General features: G+C 43.3%; 1 protein-coding gene across 1 annotated transcript in view; it reads left to right on the forward strand.

Moving 5' to 3' along the window:
- Window positions 1–18,134, forward strand: part of LOC137326695 (exportin-1-like) — a 67,311-nt gene that overhangs the window by 14,884 nt on the left and 34,293 nt on the right. The window contains exons 2-6 of the mRNA XM_067992021.1: window positions 11,400–11,525; window positions 11,688–11,789; window positions 12,900–12,972; window positions 13,101–13,156; window positions 15,559–15,603. Of these exons, the coding sequence (XP_067848122.1) occupies window positions 11,406–11,525; window positions 11,688–11,789; window positions 12,900–12,972; window positions 13,101–13,156; window positions 15,559–15,603 (396 nt within the window). The 5' untranslated portion in view covers window positions 11,400–11,405. The remainder of the gene's footprint in view (window positions 1–11,399; window positions 11,526–11,687; window positions 11,790–12,899; window positions 12,973–13,100; window positions 13,157–15,558; window positions 15,604–18,134) is intronic.

Raw genomic sequence — 18,134 nt, forward strand, 5'->3', positions numbered from 1 at the left:
GGTACATGACCTTTTAGTTAGGTCTGAGTACAAGACCATAGTTAGACTGCGGTTGGAGTAAGAATGGTATAAAAGTAATAGAAAAGGCGCAGATTAACTGGGATGTTGCCGGGAATGAGGAGTTGCAGTCATGAGACTTGAGAAGTTTGGGTTTTTTCTTTACCGTAAAGAAGGTTAACACATAATCTTCAAGATTATGAAGGATTGTTGCTACTGGTCAGTGAGATTGTAACGAGAGTACACATTTAAGATAATTGCTAAAAAGAATTGAGGGGGAAGTTAGAATTTTTTTTAGACACCAAAGGTAGTTAGAATGTTGCATTCTTTGCCACAAATTATTGTTGAAGCATGAGTCCATAAATGATTTTTAAAAGGGAATTAGTTGCTTGACTAAAAGGGATATTAAAGGGTGCTTGGAATGAGCAGGAGAGTGAGGTTAGACTAGGTGGTTTATGTGGAAAAGAACACCAGTAGAGATGTGATGAGCTGAATGACCTGTTTCTCTGCTGTGTCATTCTTCGATTCTAATAAATGCAGTAGTACATGTAACAGTTTACATACCTCCAGAGAGCAAAGTGTAATCTGGGATGCAGTGGTCGTGAAAATTTACCAGAGGTGGAGGTTGTATTTTTGATACATATCACTCCATCCCAATGGTGGGTAAATAATTGGGACTGGGTTAATTTGTCAGTCTCTCGATGTAATTTGCTACTCCACTTAATTAATAAACTGAACTGTGACAAAATTGAAACCTTTGCCAATGGATACTTTTCTTGTTCCTGAATAGCAGTTTTAAACACCAAACTGAAAATGGAGGTTACATTAAACAAGGGCCTAGAATTTCTGATCTAGATGCTGATGGTAATTCCATTAAAATGAATGGGTGACCATTGGCATTATGATCGAAACACCTAAGCTGAGTTGTCTAGTTGGTTGCTACAATACATGATTCTATGAATACATCCGAGGGGAGCAAAATATTTTGACGTGCCAATGTCTTGATTGTGAAGTTAAGCGATGATGTACCACAAGAACATTTCCCATCCCGTCGGGACAGACTGCAGAAAGAAGGCTGCTTGCTTCTGATCAGACAAATTATTTGATCCAGGTGTGAATAGAATGTGTTTAGCATACGTTGTGGGCTGTAATTGTTAAATTTCCCAAACCCAGACAGTGTATATTTCTGAACCTCATCAGCATCCCCATGTGTTACTCCATATACCTTTGTGTCTAGGATGTGAAGATTTAGTTTTGTTTAGCCAATCACTTTTATTTGTCCTTCAAAGCATATTTAGGAATACACAGTAATGCAGGTAACACCTGTGAAGATAAAAGACTGGTTTTATTGTTGATATCACCCACCCACCCTTCCTTCCCCCCCACCCCACTCCCCGGGCCATATATTGTACTCTTGTGAAAAGTATTTGTTGTGGCTGATCACTTTCAGATGTGAGAGGAGACGTCGTTCAGTCCTACTAGCCAGTGGAATTTTACTACTTTCCAGTTTCCAATAAAAAGAATAGTTTTACCTGTGGTATATCCCACATACAAAACACACCAGGTTATGTTTCAGGTCATGGGGAGCACAGGTTTGGCTGTGGAAGTTGCCTTTTGTGATGAGAAGAAGTAGTATTGGAAGCAAGCCCGAAATGCAATGATCTCAATATAATTTTTGACTCCACCTGTTCTATTCCTTTGTGACCCTGTTTATATCTATATTTAAAAATCTTGTATAATATCCATTATAAATTCCTATATCCACATGTATAACAACATGTGTAATCACTGTTGCATTTTGTTATGTTTCCCTAGTCCAGTTGCAGTAAGCCCAATTATAGTGCCCTCAATTGCTGCCCCAACTTATGAGCCCACTCTGTACATAGTGGGAATTGAAGCTGGAGCCTTTCTGGTCTATATGACCTAACACCACACCAGCCATTGCACTTTTCACTTGAGCCATTGGCGGGTGGTTTGTACTGCTCTGCCTTTCTCCCTTCCACCCTAATGACGTGCACTAGTTCCCAAATAAGTTGAGGTGACGTTTTGTCAAATGGTCTTTCATCAGTTGCAACAGGATGGTTTGGATTGGTTTGCCAAATTCTAAATATCTTTTATTCCCTCATCCAAGAGAAGTGGCTTGACTTCCATTCAGTTAGCTCAGAATTGCTGAGTGTGTTTAGTGGTGTAGAACTTTGGAACATACTATATCGGCAAATAGCTAGTTAGAACAAAATAAAAATACTGCCAAGTTTTAGGTAAGTGATGTTGATAGTGGCTAAACATTTTCATTGCTTGGTTACAATAACAACCACTTGCATTTATATAGTGCCTTTTGAACATAGTAAAACTTCCCAAGGCACTTCACAGGAAAATCAGTGACACTGAGCCACATGAGATATTAGGAGATATTGTCACAGAGGTAGGTTTTAAGGAGCACCTTGGAGGAGAGAGGTTTAGGAAGGGAATTCCTGAGCTTAGGGCCTAGGCAGAGTTAGGGTATGAGGGGTGAATACATCTGTTGGGTAAATGCATAATGTGGTTAGACATGAGGGAAAGCAATGGGTAGCGGTGGGGGGGAAAAAGCTGGAAATCTGAAATAAGAACAGACTGATAGATGAATCCATGTTTCGAGTGCGACTCAATGAGGAACTACATCAAACCATTGGTGAGAGGTTAATTCCTCCTGAAGAGTCGCACTCCATGTTAATCTATCTTTCTCTTTCAGATGTTGATCAATCTGCTGTACATTTATAACACTTTGTTTTGTACAAAATCAACAGTTAGTCTTTTCATGCAAATTAACATTCCCGTAAAATTCATCACAATGCAATATGCTCCCGAGCAAGTCCCGGCCTGTTTGATCGTAGGCCTGAGACTGAGTCTTGTGAGTTCGCACTTAAGTGCCTATGTTGAACAATTTATTTTTTTAAAAATTGATTGGTCATGTGGTTGAACTCTGGCTTGAGATGAGCACTCCTTGCTGTACCAGTCTGGCATTACCGTCTTTTATAGTCCAAGTGATGTTATCCTGAAGATGAGAGTGCTTTGGTACTTTGCCCTGGCGGCCATTTGTAACTTATGAACTTGGACGTCGAGTGTTTGGCGGACATCACAGCATAAGTTCGATCCTGCCCTCCCCAGATGTCCACATGTTTTCTAACAGGATCACTAGATGATGGGGAGTGGGAACCTTGGTGCCTTTGAGGCTAAAACAAGTTCTCTTACAGCAGTAGCTGCACTGATGTCAGAAGTGGCTTTTGTGCTGTAGCTTTGGCTCGATACAGTGCAGTTCACTTCCCAGGCAACACAGTCTGTGCTGACACTCTCTGGTAAGCCAGACTAAACTCAATACATGCTTCTGCGGATTGTCTGTACATATCCAGACCACTGCCTGCAGTAGGCAATGTTTATCCGGATGGCACCTTATCGGGGAGCGACATGGAGAGATTATTTAATGGTGAATTAAATTATTATTTTAATGCCTGGTTCCACAGCTGACCTGAATTTTCTGGTTATAATGGATGTTTGATAAACAGGTTGGGTCTGTACGAATTTGTCCAACCATATTTGGCTTGCAACGTACTTCAAAATAAGCACTATTGAAGGTGGGGATGTGCACATTTTGGAACACTTTTATTTATCTCCTGCTGTCTTTTTCCACCTCCCCTTTCCATATTCTGTCTACCCCATTGTCTTCAATCTGTTTTTGTTTGAATATTTTAATTCATTTTTATATGGCCCTCCTGGTCTCCCAACTCCTCAGATTTAAAATTCTAATTTTTGTGTTTAAATCCCTCCATGGCTTCACCCCTCCCTGATTCTGTTGGCACCTATAATCCAACCCCAACCTCTCCTTGAACCCTCTGTTCCTGTGGGCTCTGACCTCTTGTGCATTTTCCCCCTTTTTCTCTACCGTTGGCAGCTGTGCCTTCACCCCCCCTCGGCCTCACGTTCTGGAATTCCCTCCCTCTCCTTTTTACACGACCCTCTTTAGAACTCACTGCTTTGACCAAGCTTTTGGCCACCCTTCCTAATCTTTCCTCCTTGGTGGTGTCTTTTTTTTTTCTCTCGCGCCTCTGCAGCACCTTGGGATGTTTTGCTATGTTAAAAGGCACTGTATGAAGGCAGGCAGCTGCTGGCAGTTAATTCTGTTCCTTTAATACTGTAGTATCATGACTGCGTTGTGGACGTGGTTGCTTTGCAGGTATGTAACCTGCTACCGCCGACTACCTCTGTCCTATTGAGACCCATAATAATCTTGCTTGTGCCGTTCGTTATTGAAACACCCTAGATCTAGGTTAACAGTTCAATCCATAACAGGGAAAGAGCAGCATTCTATTAAATCTGTTCTCTGTCTCTGTCATAATTTTGATTTGTCTCTTTCATCCTGTGATTGGGGTATCTCTTTTTTTTCTCTCCCCTCCTTTTCACTGATTCTATTATTTTATTTGTCACTTGATTTTCAGTTTGAACAAGGTTCTGCCCAAAAAAATCGACCTGTTTTCTTCCCTGCTGGTTGACCTGGTGTGTATTTGCAGCATTTTACTTTTTTCTTTTCCAGAAATATATTCAGGTCTGGGCACAGTTCCTCTGGTTCTTGGAAACAGGGTAGTTTAAGTTTGGATAGCTATTGGGAATGAGAAGCTGATTTTGTTATCCCCCTACCTAGTCCAGGAATGCTCTCCTTCCTACCTGTTTGGGGTCAGTGCATGACTATGATTGGTAACTAGCCAGTGAAGTAATCATGGCTGCAGAATTTCATTGGTTATGTTGTCATATGGCTCAGTATGTGATTGCTGTTTTTTAAATGGATTTCCCCCCTCTTTGTTTGCAGCAACACGTATGACTAGCACATGTGGACCAGTTTGGTTTCATGTTGTGTGACAAATGTAATGAGCTGAGAATAAGCCTTGTATCATTACTAGTGAACTGTACACCTATCAGAAACACTACAGAAGAAAGTTCCTTGAAAGAAAGAACTTGTATGCATATAGTGCCTTTCATGCCCTCAGGACGTCCCAAAGTGCTTTACAGCTTGTACTGTTTGTTTTGAAGTGTAATCACTGTTGTAATGTAGGAAAAGTGGCAGCCAATTCACACACAGCAAGGTCTCAAACAGCAATGAGATAGTGACTAGATAATCTGTTTGTGGTGTTATGGAATAAATATTGTCCAGGACACTGGGGAGAACTCCCCTGCATTTCTTAGAATAGTGAAATGGGATCTTTTACCTGTACCCAAAAAGGCAGACGGGAGCTCCGTTTAATGTCTCATCTGAGAAATGGCCCCTCCAGCAGTGCAGCACTCCCTCAGTACTTTGTTGAAGTGTCAGCCTAGTTTATGGTCTCTGGAGTGGGACTTGAACCCACAACTTTCTGGCGAGAGTGCTGCCCACTGAGTAAATAATGAATTGTGCCTTTGTAACGAATCTGTGTTTGCAGTGGCTTTATTTGGTCCTAGTACACTATAGCTACAATTGCACTTAAGCCAGTGCACTACTTGTGTGATGCTTTTAGGCAGCGTTTATACTGCCGGGCGCCAAATGGAATTCTCCTGTCAGGGAAGTGAACATACCTGTGAATACCAGGTCATCGCTTTAGTGTTCTATAGCTCAGCACATTCTCTCCAGATTTATCTCTAGTTTGGAAGGACGGACTCTATAAATGGCATTATCTCGCAAGTTAACACGTACATTTTGCACACCCGCCATTATGCTTTATTGAATTCCTAGCGACCGTTCTGTATTTTCTCTGACTGAGGTGGGCTGGAGACCTGCTTCCAGTCATCTCACTGAAGGTGTTGCAGAGAGTTGCCTGAAATATAGATCTTCTAACTCTGTCCATCCCCCAACCCACCCCCTTCTCTTCCCGTGTGGAAATCAGCTGTTTTGTTTTGAGTGACGAGCGCAAAGAAACAGAAAAAAAATCAATGCCTTGGTATATATCAGTGCTGCTGCCTAACTTTTTTGATCAATTAAATCTTGCATGGGGGCTACTGAAATGAATGCCCCAGGGAGAGATGGGACACAGGTCTGTACCTGTAACTCCCCATACACACTGTGCATAAAGTTGTCACATCCATAAAGGTGTGGGCCTTGGCTCAGTGGTAACACACTCTCCTCTGAGTCAGAAGGTCATGGGTTCAAGCCCCACTCCAGAGACTTGAGCATATCATCCAGGGTGACACTTCGGTGCAGTACTGAGGGAGTGCTGCACTGTTGGAGGTGCCGTCTTTCGGATGAGCCATTAAACCGAGACACTGTCTGCCCCCTCAGGTGGACGTAGAAGATCCCATGATGCTATCCCCAGTGTCCTGGCTACTATTTACCCTTCAACAACACTATTAAAACATATTATCTGGTCAGTACCTCACTGCTGCTTGTGGGACCTTGCTGTGTGCAAATTGGCTGCTGTGTTTCCTGAATTAGAACACTAAACTACACTTAAACTACTCATTGGCTGTAAAGCACTTTGGGACATCGGGTCATGAAAGGCGCTATATAAATGCAAGTTCTTTCTTGAAGGGGAGAGAGAGGCAGTAATTGGCTCTTGGGCCCTATTATAAATAAACCCAGCAACAAGATGAACAACTTTCATTTCTGAAATTACATTACTGAAATGCTTTAAACTATCCATTTTATTAAATGTCTTGGAGTGGTGGGCCTGACATCTTTTTCCAGGCTGTCTTGTATTATAAAGACTGATTTGTATTTCATATTCTGTAATAAGCTAATTTAGAAAAAGTCCTTTTTTTTAAAACAAAATGTTGGTGTTTTTCACAAAATTCTTTCTGCAAAGCCAGTTTAGTTTTTATTAAATGTTACATTTTTGAAAAGGCAAACATTGCTTTATTAGCCTTGGGCTAGGGAAGATAAGTATCACTTTCCATTGACCTCTGGAGTGTTCGTGTGTCAGTTGCACATGTGGAGTGAAGGACCAGAAACAAAAACAGAAAATGCTGGAAAGCACTCGGCAGGGTCAGACAGCATCTGCGGGGAGAGAGAAACTCGAGTTAATGTTTCAGGTCGATGACCTTTCATCAGAACCTGAAACATTAACTCTTATTTTTATTTCAGATTTCCAGCATCTGCAGTATTTTGGTCTTTTTGAGTGAGGGGTCAGACTCTGTTGTGATGACTGCCTTGGTGGAATAGCCTGTTGACTGATTTGGTAGGCTTATGTTTGAAACACGAGCACTTGTACCTGCTTTGGGACATCATGAGGTCATGAAAAGTGTGATTTTTAAAATGCAAGTTATAAAGGCTTTTTATTTAGTTTTGAATGTGGGGTAAGTACGTGGGTAGAGAATAATTGGGACTGCAGCTTCCGTTCAGACAAATATGTTCATGGAAAGGGTGTCTCTCTCTAGGCGTGTACTACTACTGGCAATTATACACTAGTGCTACAGGTTTGGAATCGGAGTTACTCCCAGAAATGTTACTCAGCATTCCCAATGCTATCCTGAACTTGTGGGAATGTTTCTTAATCAGCTACCTCCGATGAGTTGGTGATGAGTGAAAGACTGGACAGCGTCTCTGACCACTATTGCACAGATATGTCACAGAATGCTGGCTTCTTATTCAGGCACATCTGATGCTGACTCCCGTCCCGCTAAACCTGCTGCTTCCCTCCCCTACTGAGGATTACTGGTCCTGGCCAACAAACCCCTCTCCCTCTCCCAGTACTTTGTTCAGCTGGCTGTGCATGTGAGCCTAGATGGTGAGTGTTGGTAGCGTGGTTTGGTTGTGCAAGACATCGTAGCGGAGCCTGGTCCTGTCCTTATCTGGCATTTACAGACGTGCATTTTCTTGCGGGGACTCATTGGATAGCAGCCTGACCTAGTCACTGTGATTTTGATTTAATTTATCCCTTAATGAGCCGAGATCACAGTCGAGCCCCAATTGCCAGGTTTGATTCCAAAGGCGTGGGAATGGTCAAGGATAAAGGTACTGAGCTGAACAAGATATGTATGAGCCACACTTTTTGGTATGGGAGCACAATATTAATATAACAAAAATAGTGAGCTCAGGAGGATATAGACAAGTTAGTAGATTGGGCAGATCAATGCCAGGTGTAATTTAATGCGGAGAAATATGAGGTGATGCATTTTGAGAGGGAGGAGAGAAAATGTTTGCTACATCGCAGAACTTTGAGGAGCAGCGGAACTTGGGGGGGGTTCGATAGCCAAACCTTTTAAAGTGGGGGGGGTAAGCTGATAAAGCTGTAGAAAAAAGTAAAGTAAGCATATGGGATAATAGGTTTTATAAATCGGAGCATAGAATATACTAGCAAAGAGGTAATGCTTAAACCTATACAAATCATTGGTTAGGTTGCAGTCAGAATATTAGGTCCAATTTTGGGCACTTTTTACTTTAAGAAGGATGTCCAGACTGTGGAAAGGGTGCAGAAGAGATTCACTCTGATTACTTAAGCCTCACATTGCTAAAATCATGAGACATTAGAAACTTTTTTCCCCCCCATTTTAGAATAGGGAGGGTAAAGAAGCAATATGATGAGGGATGCTCAAAATTTGGTGGAGTTTTGATGAAGTAAGGTGTTGGGGAGAAGGGGGGGGAAAGAGAAACACTGATAACTAAAGATAAACTTAAAAGGGTATAGGGAAAAGGTAGGGGGGATGGGTCTTTGAGTGAGCTGGCAAGAGACACGATTGATCGAGTGGCCTCCTGTGCTGTATAATTGTACGATTCCTAACTCTTGGATTATTTAGCATATTAGTACCAGTATACTGTAGAAAAGTTGTATTTATGCCAATATTGCATAACGTGCAAATCCCATTGTGTTGAAACTCCAGTGAAATTCTCCTTTTGAATGGTATTTCATTTTTTGCATTTGGAAATATTTGTTTGCTTAAAAAGTGCAACATCAGCCATTTTACCACAATAGAGAGAGATTTCGGCAACACCAATATTGTTTGTTGCTTTTTCTTCCCCCCCCCCCCCCCCCCACACCTTAAGCAGGAGGGGCTAGAATCAGAGTTTGATTGAAAGAAGACCACACCAATCCTGTGTCCCATAATTAATATTTTTAACAACGTGCTCTCTGGACCACTATCGGTAACTGTCACAATCGGAATTGCACAAGTGGGTGCTAAGTTGCCCTCCATAGGGGGAAGCATCCAGTTTCTAACTTAGCGCTCCTGATCTCCACCACAGTTATCTATCTCTTGAGGGTTTGTGGGCGCTCACTGCCCTGCGACACTGCTCCCAGGTGCAGCACTGCCTCGTGTTTGATGTGGTCTTTTTAAACAAAAAAGAGGCAGTAAAATGCAGCAATTTATAAAGTGGAAATGTAACACTGGAGGGAGAGGAGAGGGTGGAATAAAGGAGTGGGAATCATTTCAAGTTGGTATGTAATTGGATTTCAGCTGACTTTGTAAATTGTGCCTTTAAATCCTGTAACGGTTTACCCATGATGTTGAATTTCTGTGTGTATATGTCCCAAAAGCAGCATAATTTGCCTGCTGATTGGAAGGTCTAAGCCCAGGAGGCATTTTTTCAGTTCCAGATGAAATTCATGATATGGGGGAGTGAGATGGCGGTTTACGTTTTACTATTACATTAGAAGTGCTCAGGCGTGTAACTTGCAAACCGAAAAGCGAGTGATTAATTCAACCCAGATTTGGTTTCGTTTTCTCTGTGCTCCATTGTATTTCTTGGCTGCACCACATGTTAGCTTTCAGTAATGTGTCAGCCTTGGCACAGTTGGTAGCACTTGCACCTCTGAGTCAGAAGGTCATGGGTTCAAGTCCCACTCCAGAGATCTGAGCACATAATCCAGGCTGACAATTCAGTGCAATACTCAGAGCTGCACAGTCAGATGTCAGAAAAAACCGTCTGCCCTCTCGGGTGGATGTAAAAGACCCAATGGCACTATTCGAAGAAGAGCAGAAAACTTTTCCCTGGTGTCCTGGCTAATACTTATCCCTCGACCAACATCACTAAAAGATGATTTGGGTCGTTGACTCATTGCTGCTTGTGGGACCCTGCTGTTGCACAAATTGGCTGCCGTGTTTCCTAACATGGTGGGAGGCAACATAGGTGCATTCATCTCTCCTCACCAGATGAGCACGGACATGCACTTTTCAGCAGAGATCACTGCACAACGATTTTAAGTGAGGTTGTTGCCCAAGTTTTTCCTCTAGCCTAGGAAAAGCAGTCTTCCCCCACGCCTCCCCTCCTCCCCCCAGCATGTCCAGAGATTGATTAACCTACAGCAAACCAGGGATTGAAACCTGGGATCCATCTGGCCGGCGTAGTTCAGCAGCATGTGAGGCAGTGCACCGAAATTTTATATAAAGTGGAGCTCCTTCTACTCCATGCTCCTGGAATCATAGAATGATATAGCACAGAAGGAGGCCATTCAGCCCATTGTGCCTCTGCTGGAGTTTAAGAACGTAAGAAATACGAGCAGGAGTAGGCCATATGGCCCCTTGAGCCTGCTCCGCCATTCAGTCAGATCATGGCTGATCTTCGACCTCAACTCCACTTTCCTGTCCGATCCCCATAGCCCTTGATTCCCCTAGAGTCCAAAAATCTATCTATCTCAGCCTTGAATATATTCAATGACTGAGCATCCACAGCCCTCTGGGGTAGTGAATTCCAAAGATTCACAACCCTCTGCGTGAAGAAATTCCTCCCCATCTCAGTCTTGAATGGCCGACCCCACATCCTGCGACTATATTCCCCTAATTCTTGACCCTCTAGCCAGGGGAAACTGGTTTCTTTTTAAAAATGAAATTTTAAGCCTGATTTCTATGCACCCTACACAAAACACTTCTGGTGGAGGAAAGGTTACTTATGAATGTATGCTTAAGGCAGTCTAATGGAAAAAATACCATTTCTTTCACATACTCATACTCTTAAATGTAATGCTGTGGAAATTATTACTTCACTATTCAGAAACAGCGACAGAACACTCAGTTCAACAAGACATAACTGCTTTTCTTATCTTCTGTAGTTCAAACAATTTCACAAATATTAAACACAATGTTCTCTTCCCATCTCCATCTCCTACCTCAAAAATCAATCTGTTGTCAGTTTTTAAAGATGACTTGGTCCTGATGAAGATCTGGTGAGGTTAGGGCAGCAGGTACCAATGTTGTTGCTGCATAGACTTGTACCTGTAGAATAGTAAAAGAAAAGAAAGATTTGCATTTCTATAGCGCCTTTCGTGATCTCAGGACGTCCCAAAGTGCTTTACAGCCAACGAATTACTTTTGAAGTGTAGTCAATGTAGTATCCCAGCACGAATCTCTGCCTTTGGGAGAGGAAGGAATAAAATTGGGGCGGGTGGGGATGGAGAGGAAAAGGAGAAATAATGTCCTGGCTAGTCAGTTTTTGCACCATTATCTGATCTATTTGTTTTTTTCCCCTCTTGCAGGACCCCATGCCAACAATTATGACTACCGACCACCCTGCACGTCAGCTTCTGGACTTCAATCAGAAGCTAGACATTAACCTGCTGGATAATGTTGTAAATTGCTTATATCATGGGGAGGGCCCGCAGGTAAGAGTAAAAGTGTTAGGTAACCAGAGTGGTTTTTCTCTTGCACTTTTTAGCAATAAGTATCTGTGTATTCTTAGTATTGTACCATCATTTAAAGAGTAAATGATGGTATTTGAATAAATCTGGTCCACTAAATTCAATGCTGCTTTTCTGTTTTCCCAGCAACGAATGGCACAAGAGATATTAACCCATTTAAAAGAGCATCCAGATGCTTGGACCAGGGTAGATACCATTCTAGAATTTTCCCAGAATATGAACACAAAGGTAAGTAAGATGTCAAAAAAAAAAATACAACATGCGCGCTATTGGTTAAAAACAATCGAAAGGGAAATAAAAGACAACCCATTGTATATATTTATTTAATAAAGGCAGCTCAGTGCCTCGCTGCTTTCAAAAGTGGCGTCTTCAAAAGAATATGCTGAGGTGAGCTGTTAAATAGCAGCCGAAAAGTGGGGCTGCTGAAACACCCAACAGGTGTAGTGAATAGCCTGATGATAACCCCTTGGACTGTCGCCAGATAACGCCAATTAGGCAGTGGTTACTATTAAAAGTCCAATTAGAGTTACCAGCTTTAATTAATTTAGCCATATTTACAAGGAAATCTTGAGAGAGAAAAAACAAATCTCCATTCCCTTCCTGCCTCTCAGCTGCAAAGAGTGCCCTGAAGGATGATTTGATTGCTTCCCTCCCTCCCTCTGAGGTCAGTTGTCCAGTCTTTGTTAATCAAAGCGCTAGTGTCAAGAGGCCTAGTTGCTAGCCACTTCCTTGTGACTGTTGGATAGGGAATGGTATGCATTGGAGCAGCAGCAGCATCAGCAGAAGAAAATGACTCTTAGAAAGGTGTTTGCAATCTTCACCTTGTAAAGCAGAGTTCTGCATGTTAACAGCTTAAAATGGCTGGCTGTGCAGACAGCTACTGTTGGGCTGGCACTCGGAATTGTCCCAAAAAAATGGGGAAGGAGGCGAAACGTGGCCTTGTCTTGAGTTGGCTGTTGATAAACCGGTAGTTATTTATTTGGCCTGCATGCCAGAAGTACCCAATGATGAGCTGCATTGATGACCATTTCCCGACTAGGGGGCTTCCCCCTCCTCCCGCCCTCCACAGACAGTGCGAGTTAACGCCCACCTTCTGAAACGTCGTATTTCTGTTTTCCCACCCATGGGCTGCTGCCCATTACTGGCTGCTGAGCAGCACTGACTCAGATGTGATGATGCACTGCTCGGTACATCACCTTGGCCAGAGATGACAAATTCAGGGTGACCTCAAAATTTTATAAGGGGTGTGTGGAGGATGGATCAAAAGTGGTACAGTAAGTTTTTACATTCTTTATTATTAAAACAGCACTGATAATTTTTAATCTCTTTGTTTCTCAGTACTATGCCTTGCAGATACTGGAAACTGTGATTAAAACTCGTTGGAAAATACTTCCGAGAAATCAGTGTGAAGGTGAGTCTAACAGTTTTTTTACTGTCTTCAGTGTATGTGTGTTTTTTTTAAAAATCAGATACTTTTTATTAAAATTTTCCATCTTTCCCCTCTTCTTCCGCCCCCCCCCCCCCCCCACTTTTTTGCAGGTATAAAAAAGTATGTTGTCGGCTTAATTATTAAAACATCTTCAGAGACCTTGGAGGTAAAGTAAAAATTATGTACTTTGAATATTATTGCAATTTTTTTTCTTATTCGTTCCTCATTCTTAATCCTGAATATTTGGTTCCTTGGCTAATCCTTCTCTGTCTCTCCTGCTGTTCCGTTTTTTTTTTCTGTCTCTTCTACCATATTCAAATGTAGTCCTACCCTGCAAAGCTACTTCCTTATTTTGGGAGGAGGAGGAGGAGGGGCTTCCGTGGGTGGATGACCCAACAGGCAAAACTTGGTCTACTAGGGAAGCCGCTGGAAATGAACATCAGTCAGCTGTTGGGGGGTGGGGGGCGCAAACTCTGGTGTGCTGATTGGGACTGCAGCGCCTCCTAACATGTTAATTTTACCGTGTCTGTTAGCTGCTTTTCATTTACTAGTTGCATTAACCCTCGCTAATTCAGCATGGCTGACGGAGATTGCAATTTAAAAACGGCAGCGAGATGCATGCTTCCAGCAGTCAGAATTATTGTAGAATCATGCAGCACAGAAAGGGGCCATTCGGCCCATCGTGCCTGTGCCGGCTCTTCGAAATAACGATCCATGTTGGTCCCACTCCCCCTGCTCTTTCCCTGTAGCCCTGCAAATTTTTCCTTTTCAAGTACATATCCAGTTGCCTTTTGAAAATTACTATTGAATCTGCTTCCACCATCCTTCCAAGCAGTGCATTCCAGTCTCTCCACATAACTGAATTCCCTCCTCCCTGGTACCATTCTGGTAATTTTCCTCTGCACCTTCTCCAAAGCCTTGTATGTGTACATGGCTGCAAGGGTGGGTGGGAGGTCTTACATCATTAAATAAATTTAAAACAGAAATAGACAGTTTCCTAGAAGTAATGGGAATTAGGGGTTACGGGGAGCGGGCAGGAAATTGGACATGAATTTAGATTTGAGGTTAGGATCCGATCAGCCATGATCTTATTGAATGGCGGAGCAGGCTCGAGGGGCCGATTGGCCTACTCCTGCTCCTATTTCTTATGTTCTTATGAGGTCGGGGAAGGGAGGAAGTGTTTAATCATGATGGTCTGGCCATCATAGTGTGGGGCAGGCTTGATGGACCAGCTGGTCTTTTCTTGCCCATCACTTTCATATGTATATTTTTTTAAATCCTCAACACTGGAACATTGGAACAGGAGTAGGCCATTCAGCCCCTCGAGCCTGTTCCACCATTGAAAGAGATCATGGCTGATCTGTATCGTAACTCCATCCACCTGCCTTGACTCCGTATCCCTTAATACCCTTATTTAGGAGAAAGAAAGCAGAAGAAAACTCATCCTTAGTAAGTCTGTATGCCTATGTGTGAAGATAACTTTCCTCCCTCCCCTGGAATTACCTGTGGTCATATTCCAATGCATGTATTAAACACTGGCTCAGTTAAAGGGGATCCAAAAAAATTACTCTGAACCTTCAGGAGGGGTGTAGAGAACATTGAGCAAGTTTAAAGAACCCAAAAGAGCGCCTGGTCTCGCAGCAAATGTTTCCAGCCCTCATGTTCTCAGTCAGCTGTCAAAGTTGTGGCAGAGTTTGTGATGTGAGGGTCAGGAATAATTAGAGATTCTGAGCTCTCAACCCCCCCACCCCCCAAATCCCACATCATTGCTTTCACAAAATATAGGTGTGGAATAGTGAGCACACAGCAGGTTATGTGACCATGGGGGGACATTGTAACCAAGTCTGCTCCTGTCCATGTCTGGCATTCACAGTTGTGTACGGCAACTCAGGACAAGAACTCTGGCTTCATTTATTTTCCTCTTTGACCCATGGGCACCCAGACCAGTTGTAGCAACTCTACCATTGCCCTGGTTGCGATTTGACCAGCTCCACCCAGACCTTTTGTGAGCTCTATCACTCAGAGACTTTTTAAGTTTGAACCATCAGGATATCTTTGTTAGTTTTAACCAGCAGTCGGGGTATTTATGTGGAGGCAATCTCTCAGTCTTGCCTGAACAACAGTGTTGAGGGTTAACCCAACGCAACAACTGTTGACCCCCCCTCAGCTCCTTCACTTCGCTTTTTCCCTTTTTTCCGTCTGCGGGATTTTAAACTTGAAGGTTGTTTTACCTGATTACTGCCTCCTGATTTATTCCATCTTTTGTTTTAAACTGTGGTAACATCCTGAATAAGGCCTTGTATCTCTCCCTAGATTTCTCTCTTTTGATGTGTGTATGTATTTTGTTTTAGACCAGGTTTATGTATATGGAGCCCAACTTTGTAATTCACTTTCTAGATTTGATTGGTCAGTTTGTCTCCTTTTATGCCACTTGTAGCGAAATCATAAACTGAGTACACTTTTTCTAGGAAGCTCATATAATGAAAAATAAGTGTTGAGGCTCAGTAACAGAAGGAAAAAAACTCAATTTTCAGGTTTTAATTAACATGTTTCTGTCTTGTCTTCTAGAAAGATAAAGTTTATCTCGGAAAACTGAATATGATTCTTGTCCAGGTTGGTAAAAGTTTGATGATGCAAACCGAAAAGGGGGGAAAAAAGTATTTTTTTCCCTCTTCTGAACAGTGTGCAAGTCCGATGTAAATTTTGAAATGGAAGTTAAGTCGACCCTTTGGGGAATGGTTTGAGATATCGCCGTGGTATCTTGTACCCCTGGGGCTGAGCGGGGTCACTCTTGACCGGCTGCCCAGAGATGTGCGGGAAACGCAGCGCTGTGTGCATACTTCCTGCACCCACCTCGTTTCTGCCTCGCGCCCACGTTGGGAAGAAGCTTGGCTTCCAGTTAGCATTTGGTCTCCCAGGCTACTGCTTTTCCTGTGCAGCGTAGTTGGGAGTGATGAGACAATGGGGATAGTGAACCCTCTGTCCCTACATCCAGGGTACCACTGTGAAGCTGCACTTTTTTAAAAAAAAAACGTTAATATAATGTGTGGAATCCGCTCCCCAATCGTTTGGTTGTGGCACTGCCCAGTGTGAGAACTGAGCCGTAACCAGGAAATCCCAGACTCGATGCCTGGCCTGTGTCGATTTTTAATTGGTACCAGCCGTGATAGGGATGGAAATGCTACAATTTACCTGGGCTTACGAAGGCAAATGACAGAGATCCCACTCTTCACGGTTGGACAGTGACCCCACACACACCCCGGTCCCCACTACTGGAAAGTCGATCTGGGCTTGGCTACGAGGCCCTTTACGGTGGAATAGCCTACTATCTGGGCCAACGCACGAAGAACGGCCACATGGACGAAATTACTGCGGAGGACAGCTGGTGCCTGTGGAACTGGACCCCAACATGATTCACTGCCTTCAGGAGATGTAGGGGGAAAATTGGAGCAGGTTGTGGGGGGCGGCGGGGGCAGGGGCAGGTAGCAGAGGGAATTCAAAAAGTGAGCCTTTTTAAAGAAAGGAATTGTGTTACATGCAGAAGTGCCCACTGACCTTTTTGCATCTCTATTCAAAACCAAGTTGTGTTTTTTTTAAAAAATACAAATTTTAAAGACAGATCATCATTTGTATGTCAGACTTCTGTCTTTGATCGCTACCCACCAATGCCTATGCCGATCTGGTGAGAGCAGGTTCAGGCTGGACTGCGATACCACCCACAGTCAAATAGCCTGTCCGCTCAATGTCTGCGCTCACACGTGATAAAGAGCCACTGGATGAGGTACTGGAGGGCGGCTGCTGGTGGAGTGACACCCCAGCGAGGGAGTGACACCTTTTATTGGGGGGGGGGGGGGGGGGGGGAAGAGAGAAAGGAAATGGCAACTTATTGTTGTCTTTTTGAGTCCCGATGCATATTTTAAGTGGTGTATGACCTTGGTGGTGGGAACAGACTTTGTTTATTTTCTTTTATGTATAATTTTTTTTAATTTAAGGAATCCAGCTTGACAATACAAAATTTTCTGCGTTTTTTTAAAATAAATTTCAGAAACTGCAGCTGTAAAAGGCAAGCAATTGCCAGCTGGCAACAGTGTTTGAGGTTAAGTCTGGTAAGAGAGAATAAGAACAAGCTGATTCCTTCCACAGGCCATCTCCAACCTTCCTTACCGTGGACTCTGCCCAGTTTATTTGATCTCCTCCTGAGGTGAAGGTTCTGCAAAAATTCTTCCCCGGATTTTCCCCTGAAGATAACAAAGCAGAACTCCCAGATATCAATCCACGTGCGGCCTCCGCTGTCCACTCCGGGCCGCGGGTTTTCCTCCCGATTAACAATTCTTTGATTTCTGTGCTGTTGTACCCATTGCGTTCAATGACCTACGGTCCTCTCCTGAACCAGCTGTTTTATTTCCAAGCAGTTGCTAGATTTTGCAGTGTTTTTACTCTGGCTTCGGTCCCACAAAACCATTACTCTCGGAGTTAGTGAGGGGTTGGGGGGAGCAACATTCCTTCTGATAGTTGGTCCACTACAGTTTCTCGAACCAGCGTTGCCCGGTTGCACCAGAAGGTTGTTTCTGTTTTATTTGCTTGTTTAGATCCAGTCGGGGAACAGAGCAACACCCTGCTGAAGAGGGTGAAAGGATGACTTGTTCTCGTTGGTAAAACCATGTAGTTAACATCTGTTGTTCCCCTGTTTCTCCCTGCCACCAACGAACCTGGCATTTCATGTGGGTTCAGGTCTGCCTGTGGGTTTGCAAGTCTGGACAGACCTGAACAGGCCAACAAGGCCTCAGTTTAATGTGCCATCTGAAAGATGGCACCTTCTACGGTGCAGCACTCCCTCAGTGCTGCACTGGACTGTCAGCCAAGATTATGTGCTCAAATCTATAAGAGAGGCTTGAACCCATAACCTTGTGCTTCTGAGGCAAGAGTGCTGCCAAATGAGCTAAGATGACACTTGAGCTGAGTGCCACTGTACATGCACAAGTGCCCAAACATACCGCCAGTTGTATATACATTGGACTTGGGCTGATTTTATACTGGAGAATTACTTCAAGAGGTGATCCTATAATGCTGGCTGCAGCTTCCTATTAATACTGCAGGGCAATTTCCCCTGCACCAGGTCCAAATTTGAACTGAACCTGCACAAG

The sequence above is a fragment of the Heptranchias perlo genome, chromosome 10 (assembly GCF_035084215.1).
Source record: "Heptranchias perlo isolate sHepPer1 chromosome 10, sHepPer1.hap1, whole genome shotgun sequence".
NCBI classification, from domain to species: Eukaryota; Metazoa; Chordata; class Chondrichthyes; order Hexanchiformes; family Hexanchidae; genus Heptranchias; species Heptranchias perlo.